At 36.0% G+C, this 22,159-nt stretch overlaps 1 protein-coding gene across 2 annotated transcripts in view; it reads right to left on the bottom strand.

Moving 5' to 3' along the window:
• HGF (hepatocyte growth factor) overlaps window positions 1–16,821 on the bottom strand; it is a 74,211-nt gene extending 57,390 nt beyond the window's left edge. Inside the window, exons 1-5 of one of the 2 annotated variants that reach the window (XM_045864797.2) lie at window positions 16,746–16,821; window positions 16,346–16,507; window positions 9,378–9,543; window positions 5,090–5,202; window positions 3,483–3,597 (exon numbers count right to left, since the gene is read on the bottom strand). In XM_045864797.2, coding sequence (XP_045720753.1) covers window positions 3,483–3,597; window positions 5,090–5,202; window positions 9,378–9,543; window positions 16,346–16,433 — 482 coding nt within the window. In that variant the 5' untranslated portion in view covers window positions 16,434–16,507; window positions 16,746–16,821. Of the gene's footprint in view, window positions 1–3,482; window positions 3,598–5,089; window positions 5,203–9,377; window positions 9,544–16,345; window positions 16,621–16,745 lie in introns of those variants that run through there. The other variant, XM_045864798.3, reaches the window with a different exon arrangement.
• Between the last annotated feature and the right edge of the window lie 5,338 nt (window positions 16,822–22,159).

Genomic DNA, 22,159 nt, shown 5'->3' with positions numbered 1-22,159 from the left:
TTGACATAAATTATAATACAATTAAATCTCATCATGATTTCACAGTTCCTAACAATATTTAATTTTAAAAGAAAAAGAAGGCATCTTTTTTCTTATTTTTGGCCCTTTTATTCCAGAATAGCTTAGGATACCTTTTTTTGTTCCAAGCTTGAAATTTTCTTTAATTTTGCCAGTTTTCCAACTTTTCATAGTAAACTTCTAATGAAATACTCATTTTCCTGATAGAATCAAAACTTTTACTTCAGATTGTTTTGTGTAAAGTAATACATAAGTGTACCTAAAAAAATGCTCCCATAACTCTATTTTATGAAAATACTTGGTATAGTAGAGTAGAAAGAATAAGTAATTGTTAATCACAAAATCTACATTGTTGCCGCATATATATCACTTGGCTACTTATATGACACTAGTCCTTAGTCCCTACCTAATTTATTTACTCTTTGCTTTTCACTTCTTCACTTATATATGGAGTGAATTTGATTATTGTAAGGTCTTTTTTTGTCATTTTATGTATTAAGTTTACTTAGAATAAGTTAAATAATGGATTTAGTACATGTTAAATACACACATATTAAATATCTATGATTTTAGAGAAGACTTGTCGTACACACACACACAAACACACATAGAACACATATACCTTGCCAGTGGATTTGTAAAGCTAAAAAGAAGCTGTAAAGAAGTAGCGAATGAATCAGTCAATGGTTTAGTAGTTTAGTTTAGGTACGGAAGAGAGAAAAAGTAGAAATCAGAACTAGATGTGGCAGAAATATGAATAAAATTTTCTCACTGGAGTTAATAAAATGCAACTGAAAAGAAAAGGTGCTGCTTTCCATAATTCTATGTCAATGCACATGAAATTCCTCTTTAGGACATTCATGACAGTCTGGTCGTCTCTTCCCTTCATTCTTTGGTGTGTATGGCTTTTTACCCAAATTAGCTGGTTTTCTTTTGTGTCCTGAGGTATAGCCTGCTTTTTTTAAGCATGCTGTACTTGGCCAAGGGATGAAGCCAGCCCTGCTCTTTTCACTTTTATATGTTCATTCAACAAATGTTGAATTACACACAAGCCCTTTGCCAGTCAAAGCCTGTGTAATAAACTTTTATTCACATATATACTATTTATGGTTCTTTATCACTGTTAGCAAGGCTTTAAGAGAGAGAAGCAAAGAAATATTTAAAACTTAGTTATATCATGTATACTTTGAAATATAAATTAGGTCTTCTGGGCGCTAGTCACCTTTTCTTTTCTTTTAATATAAACTGCATTCATGGGAAACTTGATCTATTCCATCATCTGCTTCGTTAATGAATGCTGGTGGCCAGTGAAGGATATAGATGTAGATATCGAGTCACCTGATTTTCTGGTTAAGCTTCTATACTAATTTCTTCATCTATCATCATCTTCCCATTAAGCCACTTATAACATATTTCTATTTAGGAGTCAACAATAAATCACTCTTCCAGACAAAGATATATATATATTTTTTCCATTTGCCATAAAGTTAATCTTTATGTAACACTTAACTTAAAAGTGTTAAGCTATCATGCAGATAAACCAATAAGCGGCTAATTGATGAAAATTAAGTGTTACCATTGTTAAACAAACAAACAGACAAAAAAGATTTGATTAATATACAAGATATTCTCAGCCCTAAACTTCCATATCACAAGGACATGTTTGTTGGTAAAATAGCTGATTAGACTGGGAAGCCAGTTCCAGGGAGATCTATTTCACATGTACTCTTCTCGCACAGAATCACAATCATAGAGAATTTGGGTTGAAATAAGACCTCTACTGGGTCAGTCCAGTGCACTCAACTAGGGTAGGATTGATTTCAAATGTTATTCCTTTGTTCATGAAAAACTTAGATCGATCTATTTAAATAACATGTTTTCCTCATATGGTGTCATAGGAGTGACACCATACAAATCCTTATGAGGGAACAAACCAATTATATTGGGTTTTTTGCTTGACAATATAATGCTACGTTTCAGAGGTATTTGTGTATTATCGTAAGTAACTAATTTGGAAAAAAATTAGTTGTTTTCTGTTATTAAAACCCTGTAAACTGGTCAACTTGGACACTCACTAGCTGGTGTTAATTAGGGCCGGGATCACAGGTTTGATCCCAATGTGGAGCAACAAACTCTTTTTCTTTACAGGTGGGACAATTAGCTCATGTCTGTTTACAGCAGTGAAATCATCTTGCATAATTATGCCCCTCATAAATGAATGAAGTGAAATAAAAAAGTGAATTCATCAAGGCAAAGTCATCACCCTTATTGCAAAAACAAGCCACAGTATGTGTTTCATGCCGTTTTATGTTAAAAACACACGTTATACAGTGACACTGGCTGGGCTCACATTCCGGCCAGAGGACTTACTAGTTGTGCATGACCTTGAAAGGTTCCTAAGGCTTTTGTTCTTCAGTTTCACCATATATAAAATAGAATTAATAAAACTACCCACTATGTGGTTCTTGGGGGGATTAAATGAGATAAATAAGATAGACTCCTCAGCAAGGTACTTGGCTCGTGGTAAACGAAATCTTCCAATGCATTTACTAACCAAGGAGAACTGTTTTAAACTACCTTAGTTCCTTTCAAAGTTATTTGTGAATTGAGTTCCGGAAAAACTGGGGCTAAATTTAGTTCTTTAGTGAGTATTAGAAATCTATATTTTTCTTCCAGGATGATTAAAACTCTCAGACTAATGAGCCCATGGATGCTGTGTTTACTCATCTTTAAATAGCATTCATCTGTTATAATGAACACAGTTCTTCTCTGAAGTGTAGACATTTAATTTCCAGGCAATGAGAAGTTTTGTCCAGTCATTAGGCACTGGGTGAAATGGGAAACCTGGTCAGTCTCTGGCATGACTTATTAGCAGAGCTTCTCAATTTTGGCTGTACTTGAGCTTAAAAAAAAAAAAAAAAACAAAAAAAAACAGTGCCTGGGTTATTCCCCTAAAAGATTCTAATTTAATTGGCCTGTGTTGATGCCTGGGTGGTGAGATTTGTTAAGGGCTCATAGCAGGTGATTTTAATGTGTAGCCAAGGTTGTGTACCACCATAGTTAAAGAACAGTCAGGCCCTGGGTCAGGTCAGAATCTGATCCATCATATTTATATCACAGTCAACCTCTCCACTCCAGCTGCAGGGTGCTGTACCTTCTGGAAGGCAAAGAAAGCAGGGGAAAAATCTTTTTTTTTTTAATCACATGTTCATTACTTCCTCACCAACACCAAGATGTATAAGCTGACGTTTTTGAGGTAAGATAGCATCAGGCCTCATCTTAATGATAAATTTATTCATCTTTGAATCTCAGTCATGAATTCACATAATCCTTGGCTTAATGCCATTCAGAAAAACTGGCTGTCCTTATAGAACCGTAGCATTATTCTGAAGGACTCACATGAGATTGCCAACACACATATGAAAAAGAAAGGCTCTGCTCTCCTTTTCCCATGCTTTTCTTACCTGTGTTCATGTGGGATCATGGAATTCCAGGGCTGGCATTTGATGCCGCTCTTAGTGATAGCTACGGTTCCCTTGTAGCTACCTCCTTTACCAATGATGCAGTTTCTAATGTAGTCTATCGGGAGAAAGCAGAGAAAAACTATATAACTATGTGTAACATATGTTGCATGTATTAAAAAGGAAAAAGAAAACTCTATCCAAATCTTTAGCTAATTAATGTTTATAAGTTCTCTCAAATCGTACTGACATTTCTTGCCTACAGTGTCTACTGTTTTCAAAACAATACATTTCAGTATAATACAAAACAAAACAAAAAAAGACTACGGAGAAGTTTTAATTTTGTGAGTATATTCCTGGATACAGCAGAGAGTAGTCTATGTATACACAACTGGCCAGGCAAATTTAATGTGACAGAATGATTTGCTCAAATATACTAAGCATTTTAAGAAAATGTTAAAAATAAAAAATAGGTAATTTGTAAACTCTATTCAATTCAAAGGGTTACTTTGAGATAATAGAAATAACTAACTTGTCTTTACCTCAATAAAATTGTATAGGTTTTTGTATATGTGTGTGTGTGTCTGACAGTTGTATTATGTTGATTATTATTTTCTATATTTTTGCTAACTTTTCAGCTGCGAAACTGTAGAGCAATTAAATTTAAACAAGCTATATATTCCTATCAAATAATAGTATATACAGTTGCTAGCAACCTAGAAGATTAAAAGATGGCCTTATACTAGATCATAAATTATGTTTAGGAATTGTAGCTTTATTGGGGTATATAGAGATCATCTTATTTTCTTTCTTTTTAGATCATCTTATTTTCTATCATAAATTAATTTTAAGTGTCTACCTTCTTAACAAGGAAATATCTGTGTATATTATCAAGTACTCATTAATGACACAATACGATTTAAGAAAACACTAAACTTCAAATAAATACTATTATCATAAATATAATCCATAATCATTATTTTGTGTGATAAGAGATTTATTTTGTAAAACTCATATTTATTTAACATTCTCCAATTATTTCCTTGATATAAATCTGCTTTGGAGCAAAGTAAATACATGTGAATATAGTATCAGATAAACAAAATAGACACATTAACAAATAATATGATCTCAATTCTTCTTTTAAAGATTTTCAAAGTATATAATTAGGAAAAGACACAACTAATATTTCAAAATCTCCACATTTTATTATCAGCAATCACCACTATGACAGATTAGTTACCCAAAGTTGTTAACATTTAAAATGCAATGTAATAAGCTCAAAATGTACTATAAGGTGTTTTAAACTATTAATTTAAGGTGGCACTTTCTAAAATGAACATGGACAACATCAGTTCTAGGAGATGCTCCTAGAAATAAATAAAGAGGGAGGGAGCAGTCTAATCATGGAAAGTTTGAGAAATGCTCTCTTTAAAATATCATATTGAAAATAGTCAAGACACTAGTATCCTCTGTCTTAAAGGAAGAGTTGACTGCATAACAGATATAGCATATAATAGAAAAATTAGTGGGCAAGAGCACTGTGGCAGGAAATTACATATATTTTATGCTTTATTTTGTTATGAAGTATTTAGGGAGAAGCCAGTTACCTTTGTTTTCATAGAGATCAAATTCGTGACCAAACTCTTTTTTCACTCCACTTGTCATGCTATTGAAAGGGAACCAGAGGCATCGTTTCCTTGCTTTATCAAAAACAAAAGCCCTGAAAAAAATATCTAAATGAAAAGAAGGAACACTACTACTTATACAGTTTTTAAAGAATGGGCACATGGTTTAACCAAGGAGGGCAATATAAAAAGACACATGGTTATATATGCATAATAAAAACATGAGTGATTTTTGAACCTACCATTTTGATAGCTAAATAAGGAAGAACAAAATTAAGTTTTTATACGTGTAGATTTAAATATCAGAATACTATTTGGAATGTTCTCATGTTATTTTAAATGATGTCTAGAAAAATGAAGTCTTAAACAAGCACAATCAATATATAACACAACTACTTGGATTATTTCTGAAGACATTTTTTGGAAGTACACAGCAAGTAGGAAGATTCTGTTTGTAGTTATATACAAATGATTATATCTGAAATATTGTGATTAATTTCCAAAGTTTGTAATTGTGTAAAGTACATTCTAAAATGACATTTCCTAAAATGCATTAGACAAATCTCCACCCAGGAAATTATCCTAGCAAAAGGGATCTGAAATCAAATTTTGGAAAGTTTTGCATATTCTATCCCTTCTTGGTGAGTTATAAAGCATGGAAGGTTATTAAAGGCTATGAAAATCTTGCTATCAGATAGATAAGTGTTTATGTAAGGCAATGTTTCCTAAATAGACTTGCTTGCATAGACATTTTTAATTTAAAAAATCTATTAATATCACACTGCATACGCTCTTGATATATCTATCTTGAAGAAAGTTACTAAAATGTGTCACTCCTACAATCATCATTCTTATTGCTAAGTATTATATTGGGTTTTGTTGTTCACTAAAAAAGTCTTTCTAAACAAAATAAACCCTTAACTGAAAATAGTAAAGAACTTGATAAAATTTTCAACATATTAAATGTTACCATGTCTTACAATGTAGAAAATGAAGTGGGAATTCTGACCTGTTTACCTTCCTTTAAGAAATGGTATTAAAACTCCTTCTCACTATGATTGTGCTAATTACAATGTCACCATGAACAAGTATCTAATTAAACAAAATACAGATTTTCTAAGAAAAGGGTTTTTCACTTCTAATCTATAGAATATCTTTTAAGAACATATATTTTTCTTATAATTTTAGATATTCCAAGCTAGTCACTTATTTCTTAATAATTTGCCAAATTTTAAATAATTTTAAATAAGGGGAAATAACTTTTATGAAACATAAAAAATATGTAATAAAATTATTTAAAACATTTTACCTATGATCTAATATTTCTATGTAGTACATTTTATTCTATATTCAAATAACTCCAAAAATTTTATGCATAAACTTTGAGCTTTGATTTACACATCGATAATTTGAAATATCTACCTACAAGAACATCTTACAGCTGAAATCGTAATTAAGAGCAAATCATAAAAGTATATTTTTTCAGCGGTGGCAGATAACTTAAGAGAGGATTGGCTAATGATAGCAATAAGACTTGAGTTTTGATCTAGTGGGCTGTAGCCTTATGCAATACATGTTAAATTCTCTATTACGCTATTGTAGCATGTTGAGGTGTATTAAATGACTTTGAATGCATAGTAATTAGAAAAAGAACACATATTAAAAAAAACTAAACAAACATCTAAAACCAAATTTTAAAGTTACAGTTGCCACTTAACTTCACGTTAAAATAAAGTTGTGTGACACATAGATAACTACTCTTCTATGGATAATATGGCTTTGACATGAGAATGCCTTGGAGGTGACTCATGAGCCCCATCAGGAACATGCAAGATTTGCCTCCGTGAATACACAGGTGATTCCATCTGACAAGTGGGTAACCAAGTTTCCAGTTTGCTGACTTGACTTCACCTTTTTGCTCATTCCATTACAATGTCATACTCTCTCAGAAAAGTGTTTCCTTGAATCACCTTATACCTCCAAATAGACTGGATCCAAACAATAGATTCTAGAGTTGCATCTTCTTTTAAGTTTGACTTTAAGAGTCTTTATCTTATCCTTATTTTAATTATCATATTCCTTTCAATAATTTATTTTGTCTAGTTTTCTAGTTGTTTACATCAGGAAGGCAATTCCAGTACCAGTTACCCAGTCATGGGTGGAGGAAGAAAGCCTCATATTTTCTTCTCTTGAGTCAAGTCATGGAGAGCAACTTCCTGAGGAGCTTAGAATCAAGCATTCTGGTCCTCTTTCCTACCCAGCAAAAAAGAACTTTGATCTCTGTAAAATCAATATTGTTGATACCTTCTCAGGAGATTGTGTTTGAGAATGTTCCAACCCATACCCACTGAATCACAGATGCTTTCACACAGCACTGTTGGTATTTTCCAAGCATTTTTGTATATTTGCCATTGTCTTTCAATGATTCTAGTCCATATAGCAAGCCTGCAAAAAGATCCTTTAATTCATTAAGAATCTAATTTCAGAGAATCACAGTATGTCTGTTCAATTCTGAACAACCAGTGTATTTAGTGATTGCAAACACATGTGCCTATATATTTGGGATAGACAAGTGAGAAGGATGACACATTTCTGAGCAGAAGAATTCTTTCCGTACAAAGGTATTATGCTTGTGGTTTTCTGCACAGGTTGCAATAAGTTTGAAGGCTAAATGTAACTCAACCAGAATACAGTAGGAAAGTATGAAACCTCATATATATGGGATATATAAAGATTTTTAATCATTTCACATGTGTTCCCTAATGCAGCAAAATCATCTTAGTTCCTCCTAAATAAAACATAGGGAAAGGTTTTTGTTTTGTTTTCTAGAGATAAGGCTGACTAATGTGAAAATCAAAAGGTAGTAATACTTTCCTTAATCTTGGATTCAAGAGAGTGTATTTTCAGACTCTGAGTTAAAAATAAATAATAAGATGAGGTTCTCCCATTTCCCTTGCCCCACCTCCCCAAGCCTGTGAGGGAAAATACAATAAATCTAACCTTCTCAATTGTGAGAACATCACCATAAATCTACACAGTTATGATGTTGATTGAGAGTAGTTTTCTCTAGCTTATTTTGGATAATCTGAAGGCAGGAAAGTCAGGAGAAGAAACAGAATTATCATAGGAATATACTTGCAAAATCAATTCCCCACTCCCCTTGCCAGGAAATATCTCCCTGAAAGTGGCAGTTTGACAATAAAAATACTTTCAGAGGAGTTGTAAATGAATAGAAGGGAGATAGTCTGTCCTCCACTACATCTGTCAAGGACCTCCTCTGACCAGGTCCTTTCCCCCAGACCCATAACACTCATTTCTCTGAAAAAGGTAAAATGAGATTAGTCTCGCTTGCCACAGCATTACTAAAATCTGGGTTCACATTACATGTCACTGTTCAAATGCAGTGGAGTAGAATTCTAAACTGACAGGATATCATGCACAGTCCTGTAAAAAATAGAATGAAATAGAGAATAAATGGGTATAAAGTAAATGAGGGGATGGGGATGTTTACAAAGAAGAGTGAGGAAATGCATTTTCTTCTGGCAATTCAGAAAATTATTCAGATGCAACTGTCTCCTGCTTGGCCCCAAACTCCCAAGTTTTATCCTTGGGATCGCGGGCAAAGTAGGAAGGAATTCCCCCCTGTGAGGTTGCACAGGGAATTTCAAATGATAAGAAAACCCTCCGTTTGAATCCCCTCATGCCTCTTTGAATTTCTCTGTCACTTTTCACCTAAAACTTCATCATCACTACCCCTAAGTCCTTTTGAACAGCCTTTGCTGCTGACACCAATCCCTCTACTTTTTTATCTAATTCTCTCAACACCTTTTATTTAAATCCCTAGACAATGATGTAAGATGCAGTAAATTCTGGCTCTGGCCCAACTTATATTCTGAAAATTCCTCCACTCCTCTTGCAAGAAAAAAAAAATTACTCTGAATAGAATATTTTAAAATGTTGGCTAAAAGGCAATCTAATGGAATTTTAGTTTCTAAAGTTCAACTGTTCATAAGATGAGAAAACACAAATTCCATAAGCAAGGGCATTCTGGGTTCTAAAAGATATCCATTTATGTTCTCTCCCTTACTCATATTTCCATCAACTGAGGGCTACATTTTCTGTTATAATGAATTAAAACTAAAGTCAAGCTTATACTTTTAAGGGCAAATTACACTGAATACAAAGAAAAAAAAAGAAAAAAAAAACATGACGATAATTAGAAGATGTTATATTTGGAAAGTTATCCTAAGAACAAAATGAAGCAACTTACTTGCAAGTGAATGGAAGTCCTTTATTCCTAATACATCTATTGGCACATTGGTCTGCAGTGTTCATTTTTTTTGTTTTTATCTTCAGTAATGGGTCTTCTTTAATTAGAGTAGTCTTTGCTGACTTTTTGAATTCATGAAGTGTGTTTCTTCTTTTCTTCTGTCCTTCTATTAATAATAATAATTTTTTTTAAAAAAATGGAGGAAAGCTTTTAAGGCTCATATAGAAAAAATGTCCTTAAGGATCATCCACAAGATAGTGATTTTATCTGACAACATACTAGATCTCCAGGGGTTGGGGGTGAAGTGAGGTGGGGATTGATACTCTCAGATAGTTAAGAGCAAGAGAGGAATATTGTAACCAGTGAAGAATAAGTAACTTTGTCATGTAGGGTCACTCATCTACATTCTTTAAAATGAAATATGCTTATAAAAATTAGGACAGAGTTCACTCTACAGAAATAAATGACATGATATTCTCCAAACAGTATGAAAGCAAATGCCCAGGCATATCATATCATGCTCTGTAATTAAATTTGTCATTTCCTTCTACAGTTGGTCCTTATGTAAGTTACAGTATTAATTAGATAAGTCAATTCAATTACATGTGAGAAACTTCTCACTAAAAATGGTTCAGTGGATATAGTCTTCTGGCTCTCTTTAAACTATTTCATATTATTCATATTTTAGCCCTTCTCATTTCCTACAGAAGTGTTTTCTGTGCTTGGGGGTACTATTTCTTAAGTATCACTGAATTGTTTGTCTTGAAATCAAGCCAAATGCTATAAATCAAATGTATGTAAAACTTCAAGCTTTAATGTAGCAATATCATTTTTCTTCAAGAGAGTATTCTACAAGGCCCCTAGATAGCACGAAGCCTCCTATTAAAAATGTGAAAAACAGAACTAAAACATCCTAAAGGACTTAATCTTACAGATGACTTTAGGGTATCAAGAACTACTTCTTCATTCTTGATGTGCCCAAAGTTACCTAGCTTCTAATGATGGTCACCATCTTCACAATGAGGATCAAAATGTCTAAGAGACTGCACCTATTATACAATAAGGATGGCCATGATTATGCCTCTCCTCTGCCTGCCAGTTCTTTTGAACACCCTTATAACAAAGGCAGTAATAATATATTCATTTTTAAGATATAGAAACCAAGACACAGAGAAAAATTAATTGCCATTTAGCAAACCTCATTTGAAACCCAGCTGCCTCACTTCAGAACCCCCAGCCCCCATTCTTAAACACTCATGATGCCATCTTTTCTCTTTCTTTTTAATTCTAAGTAAGTAGAAATATGGCTTATAAATATTTTCTGAAGATCCGGTTCAGAGCTATCAGTAGAGAAGGAACTTGGATGGTAGAACAGGAAATGCATTCCTGGTCTTTATATGTGGTGAAATGTGCCAAGAAAAGAGAGTGAAAATTTTTATGCAGAAAATTTGGAAATATGGCTAGCAGAGTGAGGTACAAACAATGGCATCATACTCTCAACTTTGCCAGCAACCACTGGCTCCGGTTGGTTTATTAAACATGCAGATGCTATTCATTAATGTCTATCCTAACCTGAAGTCCACAATAAATAAGAGAAAACATGAAGTCCTCTAAATTTCTGGTTCTCTGTAAAACTTCAGAGCACAATCCCCAAAAGACTGGTACTAATTTCTGTAATAATGTTTTCATTTTTAACTTTTCTTTGCCCTAAAAGATGGAATGGCCAGGGTACAACAGATATAATTTAAAAGACATTTTAACATAGAAATACATTCAACCAAATAATCTATCAACATGTTATTTATTGAGTGCGGAGCAAATGCCTTGCATAACATTGGCAGACAGATGATAATTCTGGCAGTCTTACCGACTTGCCAAATGACTTTGTTTAATTACCTGAACTGCTAATATACCAATGACTCAGTCTACAAAATAAAAGTTATATTATATTTGAAGCTATTTAAATTATAATTATTAAGTAAATATTTGGAAATTAATTCAGATAAAAATGTTATAAATATGCAAAGTTTTAGCTTTGCTTTTGAAATTCCATTCTTTAATTTCTGGCATAGAGAAGAAATTGTTATTCTCCCAAGCAAAGAAGTGGTATAATTCTTTTCACATTTTGGTTTCTGCCACAGAACCATGTTAATGGGAGATATGTCTCTGCATTAGGAGTTTCTTCCTTTGACCGTGGTGCACCATTTCTGAAGTGCTGTAAAATGTTTCACAGAATAATAATCATCTGATTTCCTATATAATTTGGAGTATTTCTTAGAAACAAATAGTAGTTTATGGATGCTGAAAATCTATTAAATAAAACTGTTGACTAAAATGGAAGATATATATATAGATAGATATAGATGTGTGGATTATATATATATATATATTTCTTAAATAAATTCAGTTAACTAAAAATATAGAATTAAAATTGGCCTGATGAATAATGTGTTTATTATACATATCTAAGTGTGAGAGAAGAGCATAAAACTAAATTTTCAAAGTTTGAGGCAAGTATTAAATTCAGATATGTATTTTACTAATTATCAAATTCATTTAACTAAAATGAATTAGTTAAATCTATATAGATATAGATATAGATAGATACAGATAAATTTTAACAGTCTGAGGCAAACATTAAATTCAGATATGTATTTTACTAATTATCAAATAAAAAAACCCCTTGTGGATGCTCTGGTTTCTTGGCTCAATACCATGCACTATGAAGGCAAGTACTGAAGACTACTCTAGAGAAAAGAGGTCTCTGTGGGATTGTTGGTTGTGTTTAACTCTACAGATCCTCAGTTGTCCTATTGAGATGTGTTAATGTGTGGCTATACCTCATAACAGTAGTCTAACTCTTGCTTGCTGATAACTTTTTCCATCACCACCTTTCATCTAAAGATCAAAAAGCATTCAGAAAAGCAAATAAATCTATGATTTCCCTTTACTAGATAATAGATAGGAGTGAAAAGCTTGTATGGGCCTACAGAACTAATCAAAGGCAATGGGAACCAGATATCAGGATTCTCTTTTCACTATTTATTTCTCATGATTTAGAAGCTTTCCTTTATAATTTAGTCATTTCTACTAGGTCAGTAACAAATTACTCAAAAAATGTGAAGTTCAAGCTCGTTGTACATCATGTAATCCAGGCATCTATAAAACTAATTTCTTCTTCAATAAAAGAAAAATTCAAAACAGGAGTCTAAAAGACAGCATGTCAAAATAAAACTCCTTTTCTGAAAATAGTTTCAACTTTTTCTTCCATATGTATTAACAACTGACGATTGTTTTACTGAAAACAGTTAAAAGACCAGCTTAATTTGGGAAGAAACTAAAAAAAAATATATCTTTGGATCAGATTTTTCCCTACTATTTCTTTGTGCGTGACTATTAGTTGAAGTTTATAAACAAAATATTGAAATGAAGTCAAAGGGTGAGAGATCACAGCAACTTTGTCATGCTTTCTTGTACTTTAAACTACAACTCCTTTCTCCTCTTCTCCCAGTATGGGAAAACATTCTGGAAGCTATATTTCCTGAAGAACCAGAAATCCTTGTTTTAGAATTGAAATCGTTAGGATCTTAGTGAAAACCTACAAACAGAAAGTAGGGTCAAATGTATCAAGGTGCTTGAAGAAAGACACATTTCTCCCTCTGGTCCCCTGGCCTCACACTCATTTCTCTCAGTACCTCATATATTTTCTTCTCTGTATGGACTAACCATTGACTTCAAAGGAAAATCATGCAAGGAAAGGATTTGCAGGGTGTGGAAAGAAGCAGGAATCTGGCTCCACATATTCTGAGAAACCTACCCACATGATTAGTGATTAACAGCTTGAAGTGGCAAGATGTTAAGATGAAAGTACACAAATAATTAATGGAGGGAATGGTTGTGACTGGAGACTTTAACCTTCCCAAAGACAAGAATCATAAATACTAGTTCACAGTTTCATTGCTGTTATCTAGGACTTGGATTTCGTAGTTGGTATTTGAGAAGCAAGCGAAATGATCTCTTCCAAAGAGGTTTACACAATGAAGTGATAGTCGAGGTGGGATTCAGGGCCTCTCTTCTTCACCCTCATTCGGCTTCCTTGTTCAGGATGTCATGGTCACAGATGCCTCCTCCTGGTCTCTTCCCTGACCCTCTGTTTCTGCCAACAATTCTCCCTCCATGCAGCAACCAAAACAACCACACTGAAGTACAACTTAAGTCGGGTCTCTAGACTGACTCTAAAATTTCCAACTGCTTGCTACCCATGATGTTCAGAATAGTTTAGCACAACCATTCATGCTTATGCATGCTACCCTATCTCATTTTTCTAATCACAGGCCATACTACCCCCCCTCAGTTACTCAGTACACCAGTCCCACATGGTTACCTGTCCTCATTCTTTCTCACCTCCATGCCTTTGGCCACTTTGTTTTCCCCTGACTTCGGTATGACCATGCTCCATTTTTTCATACTCAACTTGGGTACCATATTTCCCCCAAATTTCCTAAGCTAGAAATGAACTCTAAACCATAGTATTATAGTATTGCTAACACAGAGATTTTCATATATTACTTAGCAAAATGGATTTTTAAAAGGCAATTTCGGTTGATTTCACTGTTTCTGGCTTCAGTATAGGTAAAAGGAAAAAAAAAAAACAGCACATATTTCCTTCTCATAGATTTGGGTAGGACTCTCAGCTCTATCCCCTTACTATGATAAGATAATTGAGTTCGTTAACCTCAATTTCCCCATGTAAGATGAGTTGAATACTGCTAATCTTATTAGAGTTAAATAAGTTCTCTTTTAGAGTTTGGTCCATAACAGTTGCTTAACAAATGTAGGTTTCTTTCTCATTTGTTCATCTTTATATCCCCCCAGGTTCCTGGACATTAGATGCTTACTTAATGCTTCTTTTGTTACAGGAAATTGGATATCTGTTTCCAGTGTAGGTAGAAGTGGATAGGGGGTAATTCTATGTAGACCAACTCCTATAAGGATGGCTTGGATCCACTATATTGCAATAAATGATCCCCATAATACATTCTGCTTATAATTGGTTGTCACCTCATTATAGTATCCACTTCTTTCCTAACATTGTATTCTTTTACACTATGTACAAGTATAGACTCATAGAATAAACCTAAAAGTATAACCAAAGCAATTAACAACAACAAAAAAACTCCAAATGTTCAATGTTAGATGATATTTAAAAAAAGACAAATTTTGTATGTTCTAAGACGACTATCCATGTTCTCCATTTTGGAGAATGTTGTTAAAAAACAACAACAACAACAACAACCACCATCAAAATAAACTTGCCACCCAAACTAAGCCAGACCCTCTTTTGATGACAATTTTAGCATTATCCACTTCAGGAATTATTCACAGCATATCTGTAATTCCCAATTGGCCTCGCCTTGCCTGCCAGCAACTCTTGGGCTGCATTCTCCCTATACTCAGGAAACACAGTCATTTCAACATTAGCCAAAGTGAAATATAATTATGAATGTATATCTCCTGCCAAAACTTCGTAATGTGTGCCAAAAACAAATAGACGTTGTCTATGGTTGATCTACCGTTTTGGGTTTTCCACATTGTGTTTCCTTCGCATTAGCACAGATGATTTCAGGTAACCATATTATACTTCAGACCATCAACATTTGAATTAAAAATGAAAGCCCTCCAAATATTAGCCGTATTTTCAATTTATGCTCAAAATCCCCTAAAATCAGCAATCCTTATGAGAGTTCATTTTAGCATGACACACCTCAAGCATGATGACCTGCCTGATTGAACTAACTTCTTTTTCACCTCTTTGGAAATCGTACCTACATGTTTTCAAACTGGTCCTTCCTGCACACTGTTGTTTTTCACAAGGACCAGTTCACAAAATAGAAGAAGAAAGCCAGGTGGGTCTAATGCTTTACCTTGTCATTTAGCAAAGTCTTGATGTTTTCAACCTGGTATTACATCAGAAACTAGATCAGAGCTCTGATACATTTCATATTTAGCTTATCTCCAAAGATATAGCCAGTCCTCTGGTTTGTGTTATGAAAAGGCCATGTCTACCATGTGGGCATTCGTTCCATTCTTTTATTCCCTTGTGCCTACCCATGGTGCTCACTACCTTCTCCCATTGGCATCTCAGCCACCACAATGATAATACAAACAAATACAGATGTTTCCTCTTGCCCTGATAACAACAGAAAACTTCCCAAAGCAGCAAATGGAATCTCTACACTTCCAGGAAGGTAGTATGAACTCACCAGCAGTTCCTTCCCAACCTGCAAATTCGGAGGAGAAATGGGAGACTGAAAGGAGCCGTTTCCCAGCTTAAATCAGAGTCACAGTTTGTGCCTCCCTTGCCCTGCAGTTTCAAAGGGCAGGCATCCAAACCCAGACAGAATGAGATCTCAGAAGAGAGGCTTTCTCTTTCATTTTTATAACAGGCATATCCCCAGAGTTTAATCTGCCTTCTCCAAATGAAAACCTGTATAAAGTCATCATTTAGCCCTGAAGGTTCACTGCGTGATGTGGGGTAGCAGAATGTCATGGAAAACTATCCCCTGGAAAGAAGGGAGACCCTGCTGTACTGACAGTCACTCTCCCCTCTTCAAGACCAGACCTTCGGTTCAGCTTTAAGCTTGTCCAAACCAGCAAAATTCCAGCCAGTGTTAGCACTTCATTCCTGTCCCACAGTCCACAACTAGGAGGCTAAGGGGGAGCTGGGGCTAGGGTTGGGGTGGAGGACACATTCAGGGGATGTTAATTATCATTGTAAATGCCTTGCAAACAGAAAAAAAGAATATCAAAAGAAAGCACCAAGAGATGTTTAAAAAAAAAAAAAAAAACCCATGCCACACACAGAGTTAAGAAAGGATGCAGGGGGAAGGGGTAAAGAAGGTGTTAGGGAAAGGGAAGGTTAGCAGGAGAGAGTTAAGACGAATGAGGAAGAAGAAGAGAAGACTAACCTGCATAGGGGATGGCGATGGGAAGCAGAAGGAGATGGAGGAGGACATGCTGCAGGAGCAGGACTGGCAGAAGTTTGGTCCCCCACATGGTGCTGCCGGACGCGCTGGCGGATCCCACTGGACGAGATGCCTGGCTGAGAGAAGCCTGTTCCGACTCAGTGCCTAAAAGAACCAGTCGCCTCTGAGCAGCTTTTTATTGCGATGAGCTAAGTTTGTTGTGTGATTAACTGGAAAGATCTAGGTCTGAACTCCCTCTTATGGTAAGAAACTGTTTAACAACAGCCCTTTACTCTCTTCCACCCCCTTCCTTTCCTCACTAACCTCCCCCCCAACAACACCAAAGAGATCCCAGCTCCCCGCCGCGCCCCCCCCCCCAACTCTGCTTAGGAAAGAAACTTACAAAGAGAAGGTCACCTGGCCTGAGGCCAGCTCAATTTGGAAGCTGGAGCTCCAGATCCCTGTGGCTCCTATCCGAGTAGGGAAGGGAGGAGCAAGGCTCAGCCCAATAGCTAAATCAAGGCACAGGCAGAGGACCAATTCGCTAAATTTAAACAGGAAAATACATGTGTTTACATGTCTCTTTGGGAAAAGAGGAAGGGGAAGCAGCAGCAGAAGAAAGCAAAGAGCTGCCTTTCAGACAAGTGCTTTAGCTCCTAATCTGTCTGGTTTCCCTGCTAGAGCAAAGTAGGGACTCAAAACACTAACACAGGTTCCCTGGAGTGAGAGAGACAGTGGGGGGTGGGGGAGACAGGCAAGGAGGCAGAGCCAGGCAGGTCCAGCCCAGGTAAAAAAGAGGGTGTGGTATTGTGGGGTAAAAATAAACGAGCAACACCGACGCCCACCGTGTCAGGTAAGAAAACCGCCCCAGCCCCAAATGCTCAGAGCAGGCAGCTTCTCTCAGCAGCTACACTAAGCTCCGCGATCACCACAGATGTGCCTAAAGTGCATCAGAGAAACTTGTCTGATTTGGGATCTGTGATAAAGTCTGGTCATGCTCTCTCTTAAAATGTCTAAGAGATTAGGATTATCTACAGCCTGTCTCCGACAGATAAATGTAGCTTGGACTCTGTGTCCTTATACCACACGCACACACACGCAGGCATGTATGTCTATATGATGCGCATACCTTCTAAGACTAACTTTCACTGGAAGTCTCTCAATCTGTTTTAATTCATACATAACAAAAGTGCCTCTCTTCTCCACCTCCATCCCTCTGAATGTACCCACCAGCCTCCCAGAATCTAAACGGAGAGATAAAGAGATTGCATGGGGGAGTGGAAGGAGGTGGGGAGGGGGGCGGGAAGACTCATGTCTGCAGAACCTGAGATCATTGCTCAAACCTCTCATTTTACTGACGGGATTGATTTATCTTTGCATCTCCAGGTGATGCTCTGATTACTCGAGGCAAGAGCAGGCTTTATTTTGGATGGCTTTGGGGGGATAGTTCCCAGTGCGTCTCTGAGATGGGTGCAAATAGGAAGCCGCGTCTCTGTCGACCGAGGAAGAGAAAGTGGGCATGATGTGAAAACGACTCTGGGGAGGAGTGCAGCGGTTCAGAGGTGGTGGTGGGCAAAATGAATGCCATCCGCACAGAGCAGCCTTCCCTTCTCCTCCTCCAGCTCCGCCCACCCACCTCCAGAAAACACCCGGGTTAGGACAGCTAGAGAAGCTTGGGATTGAGAGAATTACTTTTGAGGAATCTACTTTATATTACCTTCTCTTACTGTAAATCCTCTTTAATCATCTTCTCCTTAGAAAAACAAAACCGAGCAAACTGAAAAATCATTTGGTGGCCGAGTCTCCCTAGTGTCCCAAGTATCCATTTTACTCTCCTTTTTACTTTCTGGTAGGCTTCTTGGAAAATCTCAACTTCAGTGTATTGCCTGGCCATGTTCCTGAAATGCCCCACACATCTCTTGTGCTTTATTAGGGATTCAAACTCCTTTTTAAAGAAGCTAGATTTTTCTATAAGTAAATACTTACAGGTAAAGAATAAAGGAGACCAGGGGCACCTGGGTGGCTCAGTCGTTAAGCGTCTGCCTTCAGCTCAGGTCATGATCCCAGGGTTCTGGGATCGAGCCCCACATCAGGCTCCCTACTCTGCAGGAAGCCTACTTCTCACTCTCCCACTCCCCCTGCTTGTGTTCCCTCTCTCGCTGTCTCTCTCTCTGTCAAATAAAATCTTAAAAAAAAAAAAAAAGAATAAAGGAGACCAGTCTTTCTATTTGTTTTTAGGGTTTTTTTTTTTTTCCTCTCTTTCCCTCCCTCCCAGAGAAGGCAGGATCAGGCTGTAAGCGTGATTGCAATTATCATTATAGGCTTGGAGCAAAATTCATCCTAGATAAGAGATTTAGAGCACCGCAAGGAAGTTGAATAAACTTATTTACTAAGTCACACATTTTCACAATTTTTATTGTCACACTAGATACAATAAATGCTTAAACCTGTCTATAATTATATGTTTATATTTCTCTGTTGACAGGTTATTTGATTTCTCTATGTTAAAATGATAGCTCATATGCGTTGAGCTTTCAGGGTATGTTAAGCATTGTGTCAAATGCTCTTTAAAACTTGTCTTATTTAATCCTTACTATAAACTTACATTAAGAAGGAATTATTATAACTCCCATTTTATAGCTGAGGAAACTTAAGTAAATTATTTCTACCCTAACATAACTCCCACAGATCCCAAAGGAATAAAGATCCAGGTGTGAGACTCGAATAGTTCGTCGTACCCCGTAGGATGGAGAAATTTCTGTAAACCCCATGAGAAGAACCACCTGTCTTTTGTTTAAGATTATAATCTCTGAAATAAGCCCAGGATGGAACATATAAGAAATGCTCAACAATAAGCTACAAAATAAACCAATATATAAATAACTTAAAATCTCCCTAAACTACAAAGAAATATGCACGTGAAATAAATTATTAGTTGTGCTATTATTTTACTTTGTTTTGATAACACATGCCCTTTGTTCTTTCTAAATTATAGTAATGATGATTTGCCCATCCCTTGCTCTTACCTTTATACTCTTTAGGTGTTAAACTGTTTGTATAAGTCCCCCAAAATGTGTCTGAAAATTTTTTGATAAAACAGAGAATCTTGTAAGGAGAATTTATAATTGCTAGACCTTGTGTAATTACTTAAATACAGGATGAATACTCATTGCCAATATAATATCATTTTAAATCGATGATAACTTTCAAGTCTCTAGTAAATCATGTAAACTAGATGGAATGAATGGGAAAAAATGTACATTATTATACTTCCTGTTTTAAAAAGTTATATCTTCAAAAGCCCCACGTTTTCAAGCACAAGTGATGTTTGCCTTTGTGTAAATGGGGAAGAAGTTGATGTGACTTTGTGCTTTGCAGACCACTGATGAGTTCTGTGCTCTTGGGCTAGTCATTTCATTTGTTAAGTGACTGGTAGCACATGTGTGGTGCCATTCTGTTTGGTGCTTCTACTCCTATGGACTCAATTTAGTCAGATACCTGGTTTCAGATCCCAGCTATCTCACAAAATGTGTCACTAATTGAGAAAATTAATTAAGCTCCTTATATCTGTTTCCCTAACACCAGAATGGGACACTATGTGTCAGGTACTGTGCTAATAAACATCTCAAAGGTATTCTCTCACCTACCAACCCCCCACCTGGAAAAAAAAAGAGATATGTGTATCTAACAGGTATGTATTTCTACTGTCACTGGTTTATAAATAAGGAAACTGAGATTTGGAGGTGGTATGTAACTAACATTCGGTTAAACTGTTAATAAAGTGTGACTCGAAGCCACAGCTGTCCAGGTATGGAGTCGCCACATTAACAGAAATCCAGATTGAGAGATTTCCAACATCCTTCCTAGCTTTAAAATGTGATTATTCTACTGAATTCCTTAGTAGTCACCATGCTTTTATACAATTCTTACCTTCCACATCTGAGAAAGAAGCACCTGTGTAATTTTTGGTGTTGCTTATCTTTCCCATGCAACCGTATTTTCTCATTCTTTCCCTCCTTATTTGTTTCACCCTTTAATTGGTAATTTGTCATCTATAGGCCTCACCAGTGAAGAATTCATATTGACTACTTTTAATGTAGGATATACTGCAAAATTCATCGCAATTTGTATTAATTTCCTTTATATAATACAGCTCATCTCAGAGCATGTATATAAAATGTTAGTCAACACATTAATTCACCTTGGCTTAAATCCAAAGTGCAATCATCTGAACGTTTGTGTTCCCCCAAAGTGCAAATACTGATATCGTAACCCCCAGAGATGATAGTATTAGAAGGCGGGGGCTTTGGGTGAAGCCCTCATGAACAGGATTAGTGTCTGTAAAAAGAGGCTCCAGAGAGATCTCTTGCTCCTTCCCCCATATGAGGGCACAACAAAGCACTATCTATGAACTAGAAAGCCGGCCCTCACCACACTGAATCTGCTGGTGCCCTGATCTTGAACCTCCAGCCTCCAGAACTATAGATGATAAATTTCTGTTGTTTGTAAGCCAGCCACTCTGTAGCATTTTGTTGTAGCAGCTCAAGTGGACCAAGACATGTGTATCTTTAATAGGAGCTCCTAATGAAGAAGGAATATATACTCCAGGGACAGAAAATGGCTATTGGGTAATTGCTGTACAGAAAACAAAATTAAAAATGTATCTAATGTCTAGCACTGAGTAGTAGTTCAACTAAGCTTTTGATCAGAGAGATAACATTCGTAAATACATGAAGCAGAATCAAAAAACAATATGATACAAGCGGGTGTGATGGCATATTTATTTGAACAATTGTTCGAGAGTGGGTACAGTGATCACGCAAAAGCCTACATCTCTGCGGTCAGTCTGATGGCCTCAAGGCATTTAGGGCTATGTAAACTCAAACTGAGAGTAAGTAAAATTAAAACTGAACTTTAACTTGCGCTTCCTTTGTTCCAAGTACTTAATAGCCAAATGTGTGTGGCTACTAGCTCTCCTAGTGGACAATGCAGATATAGAATATTTCCATCATTGGGGCGCCTGGGTGGCTCAGATGTTAAGCGTCTGCCTTCGGCTCAGGTCATGATCCCAGGGTCCTGGAATCGAGTCCCGCATCGGGCTCCCTGCTCCTTGGGAGCCTGCTTCTCCCTCTGCCTCTCTCTCTCTCTCTGTCTCTCATGAATAAATAAATAAAAATATTTAAAAAAAATTAAAAAAAAGAATATTTCCATCATTGCCAAGAGTTCTATTAGATAATGTTGCTCTAGTCTAAGATGGGTGATATAAATGTCATCTAAATGTGATTACAGGCCCAACAAGAAGGGTGCAGCAAGACAATATTAACGATAAAAGAAGATACTAAAGAGTAATCTGTATATTGGTGACATTTAGTTTGAAGTTCCCCCCTTTCGCTCTACTCATATTTTACACAGTTTGAACATGAATAACAGGACTTCAATTACTTTGTCTTTGAACATAAAGTAACTATGACTGAAGACAGCTCATTGTTTGAAGGATAAGTCCAGCACATAGTATGGATGCAAGCACAGAGAAATTGGTCTGAGAAAAACTTTTTAAAATAGGTATTTTTAACAAAACATGTCTTTTTAAAAAAAATTTATTGTTATGTTAATCACCATACATTACATCGTTAGTTTTTGATGTAGTGTTCCATGATTCATTGTTTGTGTATAACACCCAGTTCTAAGGAATCGGATGGAATCTATACTTTCGAGTAGAGGGTCCTGGGAATGTGGCAAGTCTTTGCCTATAACATAAAAAAAAAAAAAAAAAAAAATGACCTGACTGAAAACAATAGACAAGACTTTATGATGCAT

The sequence above is a fragment of the Mirounga angustirostris genome, unplaced genomic scaffold (genome assembly GCF_029215605.1).
Source record: "Mirounga angustirostris isolate CCGP_5_RB_7025 unplaced genomic scaffold, mMirAng1.0.hap1 SCAF_12, whole genome shotgun sequence".
Taxonomy (NCBI): domain Eukaryota; kingdom Metazoa; phylum Chordata; class Mammalia; order Carnivora; family Phocidae; genus Mirounga; species Mirounga angustirostris.
The sequence above is the reverse complement of the archived record's forward strand: the minus strand, read 5'-3'. Positions and strand labels throughout refer to the sequence as shown.